The sequence below is a fragment of the Lytechinus pictus genome, chromosome 9 (genome assembly GCF_037042905.1).
Source record: "Lytechinus pictus isolate F3 Inbred chromosome 9, Lp3.0, whole genome shotgun sequence".
NCBI lineage: Eukaryota > Metazoa > Echinodermata > Echinoidea > Temnopleuroida > Toxopneustidae > Lytechinus > Lytechinus pictus.
This window is the reverse complement of record NC_087253.1, coordinates 14,933,650-14,952,354: the sequence shown is the minus strand read 5'-3', so window position 1 is coordinate 14,952,354 and position 18,705 is coordinate 14,933,650. Positions and strand designations below refer to the sequence as shown.

General features: G+C 36.0%; 1 protein-coding gene across 1 annotated transcript; it reads left to right on the top strand.

Moving 5' to 3' along the window:
* Window positions 1-333: 333 nt before the first annotated feature.
* On the top strand, window positions 334-18,003 carry LOC129267672 (nuclear receptor subfamily 1 group D member 1-like). The gene is made up of 8 exons (XM_064104357.1): window positions 334-550; window positions 2,541-2,623; window positions 3,707-3,848; window positions 7,810-7,997; window positions 9,156-9,240; window positions 10,108-10,200; window positions 11,043-11,312; window positions 12,926-18,003. Exons 1-8 carry the CDS (start codon window positions 334-336, stop codon window positions 13,459-13,461), a joined length of 1,614 nt encoding a protein of 537 aa, XP_063960427.1. The 3' UTR covers window positions 13,462-18,003.
* Window positions 18,004-18,705: the final 702 nt, after the last annotated feature.

The window sequence follows — 18,705 nt, the reverse complement described above, 5'->3', positions numbered from 1 at the left end:
TGGTTAAAACAAAACTGCATGCAATATTAATTTGGATTGTTTTAACCAATAGTTAGTAGGTTTATATTTGAACCAAATTTTAGAGTTGGTTAAAAATTTCTGAGAGTGCAACCACATGTGGACCTTTGATCTGAAAGGGTTGGCACTGGTGTTCATGCCGGGCAATGAGGACTGCTTCGCTCCCTGTAATTAACAGGTGCATAATGAGTTATTGTAATTAACCCAGTGGCTCTGGTCAAGATATTAAGCAGACAGAAATGATATTATATATATCATAAAGATTAGAGACTGTGGATGAACTTGAAGAAGCTGATTATAAATGATGATATGATTATGAGAGCTGGAGACCTTGGAACTGGAAGAGAGGGAGAATGGGAAAGGGAGGGAGGAAAATGCAAAGAGATTTTTAGATGGGAGGAAGATATAGGGATAGAGAAAGAAGATAGTGAGAAAGAAGATAGTGAGACAGAGATTATAGGAACGGGGAGAGATGGAACAGGAAAGAAAGATGGAGAGAGAGAATTAGAGATGAAAGGGGAGGAGGGTATCAGTAGGAAAAAGAGAAAGGGAGTGCGTGAAAGTGAAAGATAGATTGAGACAAATCAGAATGAGTGAGAGGGAGAGAGATGGGGAAGGAAGCAGGAAGATAGAGAGGAGGAGATATTTAGAGAGACAGAGAAGGTGAGAAAATGATAAGTAGAAAAGGAGAGAGATAGGAGAGATGGAGATGAAAATGAAAGGGAAGGGAAGGGGAGGTCAGGAGAGAGAGGGATAGAGAAAAGGGATGAGAAAAAATACGATGCAGAATTATGAAGTGAGAAGGAGAGAGAGAGACACACAGGATGAGATGGGTTCATTTAGAGAGAGATGCTGAGTGAGGGAGGGGGAGAGAGAGAAAGATAGCAGGAGTGCATATGAGAGGAAGAAAAAAGAACTCATAGACTGGGAGAGAGAGAGGGAGACAGGCAGATAGACAAAGAGAAATAAGCATTTTGCAAAGTATTTCATTCACTAGAAAATGACTCATTGATGAGAGAAAAACATTTGGGTGTCTGGCGATGAGAGAGGATGCAGACACACTCAATGGAACAGAAGATCAGGAAGAAACGATGACAGAACTCGAGAACACGAATGAAAGACTGGGGGAGTGTTTCATAAAACATTTTGTGATTTTCACCGACTAAATTGTTCTGAGCCAATCAGATGCAAGGATTTCAGTAGCTTGTAACAGTTGTTGGTGAAAACCACTGGGTGATTGTTTCATGAAAGGCTTCCCAGAACTTAAGACCAAGAATGAAAAAAATGGGGGTGGGGCTGAGAATAGTAGAGACTTATCGGGGAGCATTTCATGAAGAATTTCTGGGCCATTTTCACAAATAGAGGTTTTAAGCTACTGTGAATCCTTGCATCTGATTGGTGGAAAGCAAATAATATGAGGTAATCCAGTCTTCTCTGCTTGAAAATGGTTGCGAGAGAGGGGAAGATGTTGACAGAAAAAGGAGACCAAATACAGGAGTTAATGAAGTGGATGAATAAAGAAGTTAGCAACAGAAGAATGAAAAAAATTAGACACTCTCAGAGAAATATTGGGAGCTTAATTAAGATGTCCACCCATACATTCTCCTCGGCAAGACTTCCTTTTTTCCATTACTTCTCTATCCTCTCCGTCCAATGGTCAGACAACTGATATGGATGTTGTGGTCACAATTATCCGTCCATCGTCGATTCATCAGCGGTCAATCCTTTGTCCAAAAAAATGGTCTGGTCAGCGGGTGATGAAATAATGCGGTTTTGTTACAGATGTAAGGGAAATTAGGGAAAGCGGACAAGTTTTATTACATCAGAGGAATCCAACATGTCTTCATTTATTAATATTGATCATTTCAAGTACAAAGGAATGAAGAAACTTATATAAAAGAAATAAGTTGTCTTACGGTCACTGACAAATTATATGATTTGATGAAACTGAATAGATGCATTCCTTTCATACACAAAGCAAATTGAAGGCATCCAGTTGAGTTGCATGAAATATAAAGAAATCTTTAAGATCTGCAGTCTTAGTGACTTATATTTATATCTTCTATTTTTGTATGAATGGTTGGATCATTTCACTTGACTAGGAACCTGCCATCCTAGTATTATTTTTTATATAATTATTTATATACTGCCATTTTCTTAAGATATCCTGAATGGCTCACAGGGAAAAAAAGGTACAAATATTTCAAAAGAAGTCTTATAGTCCTAAAATACTTGAATAAAAATATATTAATTTTTGAAGTCCATTTCTGAATGAAGAGGCAGATGATGATCTCTTGAGTCTCAGAGGTAATCTATTCCAATATTTTGATGCAGTTTCTGGCAAAACCTTTCTCCAGTTTTGATATCTTTTGACAAGATCATGATATGAACAACATATGAACAGAAGAATTTACTCCTAGGTTGGGTTAAAGCCAGGAAAAAGCCTTGAATTAAGAATTTTAGATTTATATAAATTTGACATGTTATTAAATATTGTTTTTAATCCTTTGTCATTTCTGCAGATTTTCAGACGATAGCGTGTAAAATATGTGGGGACAGGTCGTCAGGTGTACATTACGGTATCATCTCATGTGAGGGATGCAAGGTAAGCTTTAAATGTTTTACACCCCTAAAAGGCAATGGATCATTCCACATTCTTTTGTTATAAAGTTGGTAGGGATCATTTATATCATAAAATGGGGGTGCATGGATTGTGTCATTAGATTTTAATGAACAGAGATATAGCTAGTGGTCGGCCCAACCGACACAGAAGATTTCTGACCACCAGTCATCATGAAAAACACTATTTCTAACCACCACAAATTACAAATAAAAAGTGTTTCAAACACAACTCCTTGCAAAGAGGAATTGCACTTATGTTATTTATTTCCATCTTTAATCTTGTTTTATTTGCATAATTTACAATGAACCTTCTTATATTTAATAAATATTAGTTTATTTTCAAAGATTTTCTAATGTCAGGTTGTCATTACATAATGTTCATTCGCTTTTGGCTTTATAACCACTAACTCGGCCTAAAAAAAAATGTGTTGCCTGAAATTGCGACCATCATTACAAAGGCTCTAGCTAGAACACTGTTGATGCATGAAGTTTTGGGTTATAAAAAATATTAGCCTCGTTACCTCATGGGAGCACCTAATTTAAGTATAGATTTATCTTGACTTCTGATTTGGCGATCATTTTGATTGCATTTGCCCCATTTGAATGTATTTTAGGTATAGTTTATAAAAACAGATGAATGAATAATGTTATTTTGTATACAAATGCCAAGGTATTGATTGCACATGTTGATTGTATTCATTTTACAGGGTTTCTTCAGGAGGTGTTTCAGAAGGCAAAAAAATAGGTCTTTGTCCGAGGAGGAAAATAAAAAATCAGTAGACAACATAGAAATAGATGTCCTGCCTTTGTATACAAATGGCCAAGATTTTGATTGCATTCTTTGATTGCATAACTTGATTGTATTCTTTGATTGCTTACTCTGATTGTATTCTTTTCCAGGGTTTTTTCAGGTATTTAAGAAGACAAAAGGAGTTTGTCTGTGTGTAAGGAGGTTATTTTGAAATCAGTAGACGACGTAGATACAAGTGTCCTGCCTTAGTATTCACATGCAATGGGTGTTGATTGCATACTTTGATCGCATACTCTGATTGTATTCTTTTTGCAGGGTTTCTTCAGGAGGTGTTTAAGAAGACAAAAAGAGTATGTCTGTGTACGTGGAGGAAAGTGTGAAATCAGTAGACAACATAGAAACAGATGTCCTGCCTGCCGCTACAAGAAGTGCCTTGAACTTGGAATGTCCAAAGATGGTATGATTGTAATAGATAATAATAACTGTAATCAATAATGACCTGATTTAATCAATAATGATTGTTATCATTATTGCCCCATTCGCATTCATCATATGTTTGAAGATGGCCAAATTAAAAATCATTCAATCCAAAGTGTAAAATGTTTGATAAATATCATCAAGGCTCATTGCTAACTTTTGAACGTAAAAAATTGAATGCAAGCACAAACTATGCCATTCTGATTGGATGAAATCCAAGTTAGGTTTGATGTTCTAAGATGCAATCAAACTGGAGTTTGAGTGCATCATGGCTCTGATGGTCAGTGTTTTGTAAAATGACCATCGAATTGATAGTACTGTCTTCATATCAAAGCAAATGTTACTATTTTTTATCTGATATGGCATTTACAAAATTTTCAAATTTGTTTTCAAATCTCTTATTGTTTTTTTTTCTTTCCTTCAATATTTGATGGAAATGACTTGTAGCAAAACTGAAGAGAAGTGCAGTCATATCAAAGGAATCATTTCTCATGCTATACATGGCACTTGGCTTGAAATAGAAAAAGATTACATTGAGAAAGAGTTCAATAATGAAAGCATGATTTTGAAAGAGGGTATTAAATCTGTGCATTTTTCATTTGTTTGTCCATAAGTTAGTCTGCTTTTTATTTGGATTGACTGAAATAAAAATGTGAACCCACACCATACCAGCAAAGCTTGCATTTTTAGAAGATTCCTTCTAACTATACACCCCCAGAACAAGGTGTATTGCATGAAATCTGCATAAATCATGGTTTTAGACCATAAAATCAAAGCAATCTCTGTAATATTAAAACCATCTCTGTGAATTCATTCTTTTTTTGTGTTAAAATGCTGTCGTCTTACTATCTGTTAAAATCTCAGATAACTTGTAACTTGAACCATCCTTCCATCTGTAGGTCATTCAAATTCTTGACGTGCTTAGGACCATCTACACCTATTCATTGAGCGCAGTTGTATTCCATATCTGGAAATGACCAACACATAAGAATTGGCCTGCGCACTAAGTGACCGGCTCAAATCCTGTTTGTTTTGGGTCACTTTAGAGCCCTACTTTCCCCAAGTCCACTGACCTCGCCTTACCCTGCCCTCACGTCCAGTAGAATAGTGTCCCCTCAGAGCAAGGACAATTACACACTGTGCTGACCCCTAAAGCTGCGTTTTGTGCACTTAGGACCTGTTTAATTGGCGGGACATATATTCTCGGGGTCGTGATTTGGGATGACGTTAAACACAGAAGGTTGTTGAGGAGGCCGTAATATGTGAAGCCTTAGAGATGTCAGGGGAAATATTGTCTATGGTGAGAGGTTTGTGTCTCTTGCCTTGTGTAAATGGAGAGAAATTAACAATGGTTCATTTCATATGTATTGCCCCACACTCATCTCACCAATGGTAACTGCATTTACAAAAATCCAAAGTCTGAATTCAAGATAAAGGCGTCTTTGTTAAAGACCTGGGCCCGTAACACAATGATACCGATCAATCGCTAACTGAACTGACCAATCAAGATCAATGTTACACACGCATTTGGTGCAAAATAATCAACAGGAACCAATCAGAAGTGTTCTTTCATATTTGCAATTCATCGCTAAGCTTTGTGTTACGGAGCCCAGTTGTTGAATCGTAGGATGATTTAACCGCCCCCTTCCCCACCGAGATTTTTGGACACCCCTTTTCAAGATGCACAATTTCAACCTCTGTACGCAAGAAGGTAGAACCAATTTTGGCACTAATTTGTGTCAAAGTTTTTTTTTTTTTGTATTAAACTTACACATGTTTTTGTAATACTCAAAGGGAATATAATGGGAAAGGGAATTGTTATACAAATCATGGTATACTTTTGTATGCATGTGCTGGAAATTTTCAATGTCCTGAATTCTATCTCTTTAAAAAGATTAAAAGTTTCGCACCTAATTTCATTCCTTTTTCTCATCTGGAATTCTTAGGTGAAGAAGATAATACCCCTATCTTATCAAACAAATCTGTTTGTATATTGCAATTAATAGCCTCGAATCACAACACTGTCTCTGTTTTGACTGTAGGTGGAGCTCTTTAACAATGGGCTTACTGGGACTGTGTAATTTATCAATTTGCTCAGATATACAGTTGAGGCCAGAAGTTTAGATACACCCAGGAAATTAAAAGAGAAGTTGACACTTGCCAAACATCATAAAATTTACTGTATCTTATAAAATATTTGTGCTATCATGACGAATTTGATATCAGACAAATGAATATGTCATGCCCCTTCATCACATTGCTTTGTCATCAGGAGCTGAAAAATACTTAGGTGTCATTTTTCCCAAAATATCTTCATATTTTAGACAAATTAAAAATATAAACTTGACAAAAACATTTCATATTTGTGCTAGTTACTTCTCAACACCAGCATTTCAGATTACACGTTTTTGTTCAATGGTGACATATCCTGATAAAAAATGTAACATGAATCATAGATATGACAGTCATATATTTCTATGAAACGATGTTTGAAATATAATAACAAAAAAATAGAATACATTTGGCACGAATATTACTTTTTATCCGCCCGTCCGTCCGTCCGTTAACTTTTCCTTGTTAACGTGATAACTTCGGTTTAACTTAACCTAAGCTCATATAATTTGGTTTGTATGATACTAGCATGGATCCCAGGTAGCCTAACGATTTTGAGGTCAAAAGGTCAAGGTCACAGTGACATGTTTTCATCTTACCCTTCTGCAGTTCTTGTAAACGCGATAACTTCAGTTTAATTTAACCTGGGCTCATTTAATTTGGTGTGTATGATACTAGCATGGATCCCAGGAAGCCTTTTGATTTTGAGGTCAAAAGGTCACAGTGACATGTTTTCATCTTACCCTTCTGAGGTCCTTGTTAACACGATAACTTCAGTTTAAGTTAACCTAGGCTCATATAATTTGGTGTGTCTGATACTAGCCTTTTGATTTTGAGGTCAAAAGGTCACAGTGACATGTTTTCATCTTACCTTTCTGAGGTCCTTGTTAACGCGATAACTTCAGTTTAAGTTAACCTAGGCTCATATAATTTGGTGTGTCTGATACTAGCATAGATCCCAGGAATTCTATTGATTTTGAGATCAGAAGGTCAAAGGTGAAGTCGCCACCTTCCACTGTTCTTGCTTGACCAATAACTCTATTTTCCGTGTTGCAGGCGGGCATATTATGTGCTCGCCTTAGCAACTTTCTTGTTTTTCTTCAAAGAAAATTCCACCTGAAATATACTTCAATCCCAATGGCATCCCAATCATGTGAAAGAGCTTAGTGATACCCTCTTTCATTTGATACCAAATTCGTCATGGTAGTATTAATATTTATGAAGATATAGTAAATTTTAGGATGTTTGGCAAGCAAACAAATTTTACTGAATTCCATGGGTGTATGTAGACTTTTGGCTTCAACTGTACATATACATTTTGTGCTCTTTCCACAGTAGCATGCCCAAAGCACTTTACAATATAAACGACAAAGAATAGTTCTGCTCTTCTGATTACAGTATTAAAAAAGAATACATGTGTATACATTCTTAGGTGGTTTTATAATAATTGTACTGAATAGCACCAACAGTTCTTGCTGGGGAGGCTATCCAAGTACAAGATCCAACTTTGTTGTTTGAGCGTTGTGGCCCAGTGAATTAGTCTTCTGACTTTGAAACAGAGGGTCGTGGGTTCGAATCCCAGCCATGGCGTAATTTCCTTCAGCAAGAAATTCATCCACATTGTGCCTCACTCAACCCAGGAGAGGTGAATGGGCAGGAATGCCACCGCGCTGTAAAAGGCTGCGGGGCTAAAGCCAGGGTAATAATATCCAAGTCCTTTGGAAGCGCATAGGGACGTTATGACATAATGTGATATGCGCTATACAAGAACTGTGTTATTATTATTATTGTTGACCTTTCCTTTTATCCATCCTTTCATTTTCCCTTAGCTGTGAGAATCGGCAGAATTCCAAACAAACAGAAGGAGACGGAGTTCGTCGACATCGAACCCTACATCTTCGAGGAGATCAAGGACGATGAGGACTTCGATCCTTTCAAAGACATCAAGATCGATGCGGAAACAGAGGAGCTCATCATCGCCGTCAGGGATGCTCACCAAAGCACAGCAAAGTTCTATGTAAGCTTGTTGAATTGTCTTATCCAGTGGCCTCTTTCATAAAACTTGTTATAACAAATATGCAATAACAGTTAAAAATCCTTCAATCTGATTGGCTGATAGTAAATTTGTTATAGAAATAGTGCATTTGTTACAATAACATTTTCTTTATCAACAAAACAATGTATTTGTCTGATTCATGCTATAAGAATGATTTTTCAGAAAGAGATATCCATAAAAAGACAAACTCTTAATTATGTGGATTTTTCAAGAAGGAAAAAAAAAACGATGGGGGAATTATAAAAAAGCAAAATTGAAGCTGTGTTTGAGATCAACTTAGAGTGCATACCATTTCATATTGTCATTTCCTTTCCGTCTATCCATCAGATGATTGCAATCAAACTTGAATCAAAACTTAACCCTAGGGGGCTGAATCAGCCCCCCCCCCCCTCAACATTTTTCACAATAAATCTGTGGCGCAAATTTTTTTGACCGCGTTGCTCGCTGACATTTTACTTTCAAGTCTTGTGCAACTTTCAGACCAAATTGCGACCCCTGGATACGTGGTTCCAAATTTATGCAACATTTCATAAGTGCATACAGACCCAAAAGAGTGAGTTTGTGTACAAATCCAATATTGTTTTTAGCCAAAAATCATGAATGTATCATTATTTTTCCTTTTACTGATCAAAATAAAGTCCCCGACAATTTCCATTGAAAAAATCAATAATGAACAAAAAGTGAAAAACAAAGAAACACATAAGAAATTTAGAAAACAATAAAATGCATTTGAAAATAAATGTGATGTTGAAATTTTTATTAAGTGCATTTGATCAGATTCCTATAAAGGGTCTTCGAACCAAAACAACGCCCAAGAAATAAGCTTTTTAAGGGTATTATTTAGTTAATTACTGCAAACTTTTGATTTTACACATAAATTAGCATAATTAATTAGCTATGAGATTTTTTTCAGAATTTGATCTTATGGTTTTGTAGATTATGCCATGGGTAACGCGCATGCCAATTTTGGTCGCGATCGATGGCTGAGGTTATAAGGGGGGACTGAATCAACCCCCCCCCCCCTCCCCGTCTTCGTAGGCGTCAAGATAGCATCTATTTAAGGTTAGTACTTGATGTAATGTTTGATCTTGTCTTTTCTTTCGTTCTGTCAATCTTTAGCCCGAGTTTGATGACTTCAGGGAGGGAAGATGGGAGAAGGATCCGGAAGAGCTGAAGAGAGTAGCAGATAGACTTTCAATAGATAGTAAGAAAACAATCCTAGGATATTGCAATCAGTTATATTTTACCCAAAAAAAATGCAACTTCATTTTGAACCAAGCAGAAGTGTGCATTGAGTGTGATTGAATTCTCTGCTGCATTCAGGCAATAGGTTGATGTTATTTAAACATGATTGATTATTCAATTGCATTGAGGTAACAGTTTATAGAAATCATTAAAACATGATTGAATTCTCTTCTGCAATAAGGCAACCATTTGAAATCATATCAAACATGATTGAATACTCGGTTGCTTTCAGGCAACAGCTTGACTTCATTTTAAACATGATTGATTATTCGATTGCATTCAGGCAACAGTTTGATATCATATCAAACATGATTGTATTCTCTGCTGCAATAAGGCAACCATATGAAATCAAATCAAACATTCAGGTATTAAACAGTTTTACATGATATCAAACATGATTGAATTCTCTGCTGCATTCAGGTAACAGTTTATAGAAATCATTAAAACATGATTGAATACTCATCTACATTCAGAAAACAGTATAATGTCATTTTAAACATGATTTGATACTTTGAAAGAATGTTCAAAAATACAGATAGTTTTGACTACCAATAAAATGGATATGTACGTAATATTCATCTTCATCATTGAATTGTAATGGTTTTTTTCTGTTCATGATTTTTTTCTGATTTTTCTCTTTTTCTGTTCTCTCTCACTCTCTGTCTGCCTCTGTCTCTAACTCTCTCTCTCTCTGTCTTTCTCTCTCATTCTGTACCCCTGTTCTTGTCTCTCTCTCTCCCGGGTCCTTCTCTTTTATCTCTTTCCCTCTGTGTCTTTCTCTTTCCCTATTTTCCTCTGTGTGTATCTTTCTCTCTCTCTGTCCTAGGTATGGATGGTATTCAGATGTGGTGCTCCATAGTCACTCAGGCATTAGCAGCGTATATCAAGAGAATCGTCACCTTCTGCAAACACATACCAGGTTGGTGTTTTTCTGGTACATGTGACACTTTCTCCAATGATTATTGCTCCGGCGACAATTGCTCAGCTATAAATTCCACACACTAATCAAATATCTAACTTTAACCCTGGATTGAACACTGTGCCCTACCTTAAACCTAGCCCTAATTTTAATATTACAACCCTAACCCGAAATATAGCGTGGAACAGTTTTTGCAGGAACAAATTCCATGTCACCATTTGTCTACCCTTCAACTCGGGTCACTTTAAACCTTTTAGTAAACTTTTTTTCTTGAGTCTCATGTTTTGTATTGTTATGTCAAGAAGTCCATTGGGGTGTTTCACAAAGATATAAGTGTTACCGCATTTTATATCCCAGTCGCCTGTGATATAGTATGGATCACAGCGTTCGTCAGATCATGCTTAAGGGGATGTATGCTACTGCGGATAAACTGCGTTGGTACTTAAGAATGATTTTCAGTCACTGAGCACTTTGTGAAACGCCACCCGATTGATCCCTGTCAAGTCGGTCTCCTTGAGACCCTAATAATTTAAGATTACATTGAATTGATCCTCTATGTTGCCTTTGGACTGAATGAGGATATCCACATCTTAAATTGAGGTATTGAGGTTGATGTCAGGGAGTATTATTAGTGTATCTGTACCTCTGGAAAAAGGCTCATCGTCAAATAGTCCTTGAGGAGTCTGATCACTTCGTAGCGACATCTTGGTGACTTCTCAGTAGCCTTTAACAGTCAAATACCTTGCGTATAGTAGCACTTCAACAGTTACTGTACTGCTTTGATCATCAAAGTTTTGATGGAACTAAACAATGTTAATTCTATCTTGTTTCCTTCTTTCTAGGTTTTGCATTATTATGTCAGCAAGACCAGATGGTCCTCGTCAAGTCGGGTCTCTTCGAGATCCTAACCATCCAGGATTCCATAGAACTGATCCTCTACGATGCCTTTGTCCTCAACGAGGATATCCGCATCTCGAAGGAGAACATCATGAAGTTCATGCCGGTGGAGCTCTTTCAGGGCATCTACACCTTCGCAGAGAGACTCAACGTGAAGCTAAGACTCACCAAGACTGAGATTGCCCTGCTATCAGCGGTAGTGCTTTTCGCAGACGGTAAGAGGAATAGATAACAGACAGGTGTTTCGTAAAGTGGTTCGAAAGGTACAAATGATATTACGCACGATTGGTGACCCAATCCATGTACTAAATGACCCACCCTTGTGCGAACATGACTTTGCACCTAAGAACGTGTTCTAGTTGTTTGTAACTTAACCCTATCTTAACTGGGCTATTTCAGATCAACATATACGGGAGAGGGGTCAATTTGACCCCCCCCCCCCCCTCAAATCTTGGCCGTTGATTGCACGATCGCCGCGAAAATTCGCACGCGCGTAGAGCCGGATTTGAACTACAAGACTTTATAATAAAATTTTCAAAAAATTAATTGCTTATATTGTTTATTAATTAAATATGCAGATAAGCGTATGAAATTTGCCCTAGTTTTGTTTTTTTGTGTACGTTGTGGCTTTTAAGTCACTTTATATACCTAGTAGAATGCTAATTTTTGGTGAACATATAAATTTTTACATTTCTAACAAAAATCTACAAACAAATTGCCCCCAAAAAATTATTTCCTATGTATTTTATTGTTTTTTTTAATTATGTATTTCTCTGTTTTTTCAAACCTTCGTTTTTACTTGTTTTTTTCGATCAGCTCTTTCCGGGACCCTTTTGCAATCATAAATAAGATAAATCCATCTAAACCAACAAAATAGAAATGATCATGCATTTATTATTTTTGGTTGAATACTTTGTACACGAAATAACGTTTTTGAGCAATTTTTGGACCGACATGCGCTTACAAAATATTGCATAATTTCGGAGCCGTGTACCTGGGTGTCGCAATTTTGGTCTCAATAGATGCGCAAGACTTGAAAGTAAAAAGTCAGCGAGCGGCGCGTTAAAAAAAATTGCGTTGCGGCGTAGTGGCGAAATTTGTGGAGGGGGACAAATTGACCCCCCCCCCCCAGTTTAATAAGGGTTAACAGACAGGTTCCTGAGACACCCACTGGGTGAATTTGCATATTGAGGGTTAAACATCTTGTATCTCATTGAAGATGGCTTGGAATTATATGTATTTTACAATTATGGCAATGCTTGCAACCACTTTCCTAAATCCTATAGAGGTAGAGAACTCTCTTGGCTAAAGAAGGTTGCCGCTTCTGTCATGACTCTAACACAAAAGGTTTTTCTGAGATGTCATCAAAATTAAGTTTGAATTTTGAGATACAACAGTCCTTCAAAGATATTCCCCTGTGATACTTCTTCCCACACTAATTGCTCCTGTCTTAAGTTTTCTGAAGACATGTTGTTAGGGTTAGTATTGTGATAGGGTTTAGGGTTTACAGCAAGATGAAGATTTAGGGTTAGGTTTGCAGGTGAAGTTCTGAGTCTGGCTTTTTCTGCAGAGTTTCAAACGGAGCAATGGTCGCCAAATCATATCTAATGGAATTTAATAGCCATAGATATTGAAAAACAACAAAAAGGAAACTTATTAATTACAGTACAGAAGAGAAAATCAGGGCATTAATTTTTATGTGATGAGAGAGGATGGATTGCAGAAGATCTTGCTAGAGGCACAGTAAAGTTTATACAAGAAAGGGTAGACAGAGAATCTTTTATATTTCTTACCTTGTCCATCTCTCTGTACCTTCTTATTGATACAGATCGAGAAGGCCTCCAGGATGTCATCAGTGTGAGTCGCATCCAATCCCGCCTACTGACGGCCCTGCACATCGAGGTCATCCGCAACCACCGATCCGACCCTCACATGTTCGCCAAGTGCCTGCTGCTCCTTCCGATGCTCAGGACAGTAGATGACTTCCATAACCAGTTCATCATCAGGCTCAAGCTGGGAAGCAGCAACTTGCCAATGTCCGAACTCTACAAGGAGGTTTATGACCTTGGCTCCTTCAACGGCAGTAGCCGCAGCCAAAGTGAAGACGGTGGCGCTGCCTCTGCGACCACCAAGACTACGGAAAGTGATGATGAATTCAAGATGTGCAAGAAGAAAGCAGCAGCGGTAGCCGCCGTGACTGCATCTACAACCGCTCTACCTCCTACGCTTTGTGAGATGAAGCAGCCGACGATGTGCGGACGGAAGCAGCAAGCCGTGCGGGAACTGTCATCGCAGGCTGTCTATGGCAACGTGGTGATCAAGGAAGAGAATGACACGTTACTGATGACGCATTGTTCGCTATAACTGGTCTCAATGCCTGCATGGCGATACCATCTAGTCGTATCTTTATAAAGGGACATCTAGTCACCTCTTATATTAGGACAATCTAGTTATCTCTTTATAGAGGGTCACCTAGCCATCTCTTTATAGAGGGACATCTAGTCATGTCTTCATACAGAGACATCTAGTCATCTCTTTATATATATATATATATAAAGGGACATCTAGTTGTTTCATTATAGAGAGACATCTAGCCATCTCTCTATAGGGGATTAATGCCACTAGAGGCACTATGTGGTCTAAGACCGCAAAGTTCCCTAGGAGAAGTCTTTAGAAGACTTCAGTAATGCACCCTGGCTAGTAAACGTTTTAGAGAACAGATTCCAGGTAAATCCAAAGAAACAAGCAACATTACTATCCTGCCAGAATTTTGAGATGTGGGACTCGTCTTGGGATTGTGGTCTTCCAGTAAGGATCGTCATTCCCATCATTTGTCCTCTTAAGGATGCGGAACACAGTTCACCCAGGAACCTTGTACCTTAAAGTTGTCGACACACCTTGCAGTTTCTCCAAGTGGAACTAAAGTAATTCCTCGTAGAGAAGCCATTGGTTCTGAACACGAAGTTTATGAAGTTCCATTGATAATTGAATCAAAACAGAGTTTGTGTCCTGACTGTCTCCTAGGAAGCTTCCTCGAGTTTGTGGACATCCGCTTTTGCAAGAGTGTCTTTGGATAGTTATCCTGTAATCACCACAAGGTATGTCTCCCATCAATAAGACAGTGAAGGTCCATAACGACCACATGTGTCCACCAAAACTGACATCCGCCTTGAGAAACTGAAGCTGGAGCAACTAAAATGAGTTATTGAACATCCTGTCCGGTATTCCCTCATCAGGATGCTCTTGCCCAGTGAGAATACATTTGGAGTTAATATATTCTCTTCATGTTAAAATGCTATAGGTGTTGTACTGCCCTCGTTCGCCAGTAACATGAAAGTTTTGTGCAGGTTCAAAGAGTTCATTGTTTGAGATTTTGTCCACGGCTGGTGTTATTTGGCAAAGTATTATAATATCGGTTTGGGCTTTATTCATAAGTAAGTTGGTTATTTTGTACCAAGTTATTCCTCTCTGCCAAAAAGTAAACTGGAAGTGTATTTAAATTGGGGCTCAATCAATTGCAAATGATTTCTTGCAACTCTTTGAGTCTAGTTGATTCGGAGGAGATCTCGGGAGCGTTTCATGAAACAAATAGTTATTTTCACTGACTATTTGTTATAAGCTACTGAAATCCTTGCATCTGATTTGCTCATAGCAAATTTGTCAGTAAAAATCACTGTCAAGTTGCTTTATGAAACGCCTCCCTCCACTGAGTTCACAGTGGGCACCCATATCCAGAAGATTTTAGGATTCCATAGTTACATAGTTTTAGAAAGAAATGATCGTTATAGATTGAACTAAAAGTTGTTATACATGAGTGTGTGATGCAAAAGGAATTTCAGTGTGAATGTATGACAGGGGGACCGCAACAAGCTCCGCAAGGTCAAAGTTCATCCCGTCATAAAGACATTTCTCAGGTTTGTGATCTTCAATCAAATTGATGTTTATCATTGAATGTTTGGCATTGGTGTAATTGTTATCTTGTCTTAAACTTCATTAGCAATGATGTGTGTTATTGTCCATGATAGGCTAGGGTGGAAGGCAGACGCAAGCTATGAATTTCAAACACTTTGCCGACGATTCATCATTTTCTTTATGTAAGCATCGTAAGAGTCAGAGTTTGTGTTTGAATGTGAGTTTTGAGAGAGAACACAGATCAAACTCTTGAATTCCCACCTGTTTTGTGTAAAAAAAATGATAAAATAAGATTCTTTCCTAAGAAGAAAAAAATAGGATAACACGTCTTGCCCTTGAAAAGTGCAAGTTAGATTTCAGTAATATTAAAACTCATCAGTTAGGCTGTAAGCCGGATAAAATGATCTCCAGTATGTAATACTCGATCAAAAAAATTATTGTAAATTAGACTATTTCTAATGTTTTTGGTCATTAAATGAAGTTAAAATTATTAATTCCATTCAGATGAATTGTTTGAGGACACCATGGCAGTTTTTCAGATTTAGAAATGTAGCGTTACATTTGTAAGATATGTTTAATTTTAATGAATCTTATTCATTGTATTTTATTTATGTTTTGCTGTCATAGGGGTCAGTTATGGCTTTTTATGTATTTTTTAATATAGTTTTTGAATCATCAAAGGAAAGTGGGTTTTTTTTCTTTTAATTCAACACAGACAATATTATTAGCTTTTTCTGTGTTTCATTTGAGAAATATGTATATATTCAGAGCTTACTGTTGCCATTTTTTTTTTCATTCAAGAAATTTATATTTACTCTTAAAATGTGAGCTTATATATGATAAAACTTGGCACTACTGCGATCGTCACGTCTTTACGTATACAAGGGTTATACATTACATGTATGTGTAACTGCTATAAGCTTTAAAAAATATTGGCTAGATAATCATAAGTTTTTCAAGTATCACAAATATTGAATGAAAAGAAATTAACACTGAGTAGTCTTCTTACAAGAAGTTTTGATTTTCACTTAAAATTAAATTTGTGTACTGATTGCTTTTCTTACATTGTCGCCCCATCCCCAAAAATATAAATGAATAAATAAATTAATAAAGAAATTTAGGCCAGGTCAAATTTAAACACAATTCTTGTCTGTCTAATAGTAACACTGCATTATCTTCTGAAGAAATTTGTTATTCAATCAATAAGCAATGTACGTAGATTGATTTTGTCCTAGCACTCCTTGAAATATAAAATCTCTGAAATATTTTGAAACAACTCATGAAATATAGAAAATAAACTCGTAACCAATAACAACTCTTTTTTTTTCCATTTATTGCCAAATTTTAGTTAATGAGTCTGTTCAATGTTCTGGTAGAATCAACTCATTCATGCGTTTTTTTTAACTTGAAGATTGAATATCTCCTATTATAATGTATTTCACGCTGAAATAATGTACTATGTAATGTAGATGCTGTAAACACTGTTAACACAGATAAACTTAGAATGAATTTCTCCAAGAATTATAGTATTTGGAATATATTCAATTTCTGGTGTTTTTGCAATCAATCAAACATAGTCACAAAAAGTAAGGCTACAAATTAATCACAACAGTTTTGTCAAATGCCAAGATTTTTATAGTGATTTACGATTTGCAAAGTTGTCTTGCCAAAGTAAAAAGGCCATCAGCTTTCTAATGTCTGTTGACCTGTTAATTTCTGGATTCTGTCATTTTAATTTTTTTTGTACATGAATCACCTTATTCTAGTGAGCAATAGGTTAACCTTTTAACAACTGAATTAAGTAATTCCTGTAGGCTTAATGGGTGGTTTACGTGGTTCCATATGTCAATGGGTTAACGGTTCTTCCTGTGTTGGTATCATGGATAGTAAGAGAAATACTGAAAAGAAATCATTCAAAATACTTTTCATGAATTCAATATATTTCCTGAAATTAAGTGAATTATTTTTAGAAATTAGTCCCTAATTTGGCACTCCATGTATAATATGAAGTCAACTGAAATACAGTTATGAATTCAAAATCTCAGAACTAAGAAAATTAATTTTCATGAAAATGGGAACCGGCGAATTCAAAGTCATCAAACTTGGTAAAATTCAGTTGCATTTCATGAATTTGATATTACATTTTCCCTATAACAGGAATCATTCAAATTCTCTGATCTAAGAGAATTAAATACAGTTTATGAATTTCATTCTTTTTCCTTAAAGTGGAATCTGGACAGAGAAATTCCATACATGGTTTATGGACTTGATATGACATTTTGACAACAACATGTAACAACAAATCAAATTTCCAATCTCAATTAAATTGGAATGCAGTTTATAAATTGGATATTACATTTTCCATAAAATTTGAATCAATTAATGAAAATTCTCCAAACTATATAATTCAATGTCAGTTCATGCATTTTATATAAATCAGAATTCAATCAATTTATGAATTTGATATTAGATTACATTGATCCTTTAACCAATCTTTAAAGTACCTCGCTCTATTATTATCTAATTTATGCTTTTAGCATTTTATCAATAATGACAATATATATGTACATCACATGGGATTTTGAATATAGTGTTCTGTTGTTTACAAATTTCTTTTACACCATTTTATATTTTCATGAATATTTAGCTCTTTCTTTCTTTTATTTCATTACCCGTCTTCTGAAATTCTCCTTGTCTGAAATTTGAGTGACTCCTTTTTTCCTGTATTAAAACCATATCTTCTTCCGTTGTTTGTTTTTCAATGTTTTTATTTCATCATTGAGATAATCAATTTTGACTGAAATTTCTATAAGGAAATACGGGGAGCCATTTTGTATTGAATATTGTTCTATTATTCTCACAAAGATTAGATGTAAAACAATACATGAATGATGATAAGGAATACTCTGGTATCAGTCAGGCTGATAGGAACATTTTCAACAATATTTTGATAACTTCATTGCTTGTTTCTTTTTTCTTTTTAATCTCTTTTGATTAAAAAAAAGCTTTAATACTCTACAACCAACTGTTTTCTATTTTTTTATATGTTACAAAAAACAGACTATAAATGGCCTGATAAGAAAATATATATTTCAATAATAGTTATGACCTGCTACCCTTAAAAGAAATATGAAAAAGAACTTCATTACGAAGGAACGATCCTTCTAGTTATGATTCGTTCAGGACCTCGTAAATATACAGACATTGTGGGATAAGATTTCATAGTAATATTACTCAACATACATGTGCCAAGTATTTTTTCGTTTTGTAAGTATCATATTTATAGTTCAAATTGGTAACTCAGTGTGACATACTTTTGTTCATGATAGTAATATACCTATCTGTCATCAAGGCATTGAAATGTGTTTATAAATTCTTTTTGATGTCTTCTGTTCTAGGGTAAATGTTTGGTAAATTAATTTTTTCCCCTTTTGAAGTATACATATCCCCATTGCCCTTCATGCACTGTTCTCTTATTGCTTGTGATGTTATATGTAATGACATAGAGCGTGGTAAAACATAATATTAACCTTTACATTATGTTGTGATTTATACAAAATCACCCTGTGCATTACGTGCTTTATTGCCAATTTTCTCAACTCATTTTGTCAGCCATACATGGAAATATTCCATTCTGAAATATGTATTATATGTGGTATAATTTTCATTAGCACTGCATAGCATGTGTATCCTTTC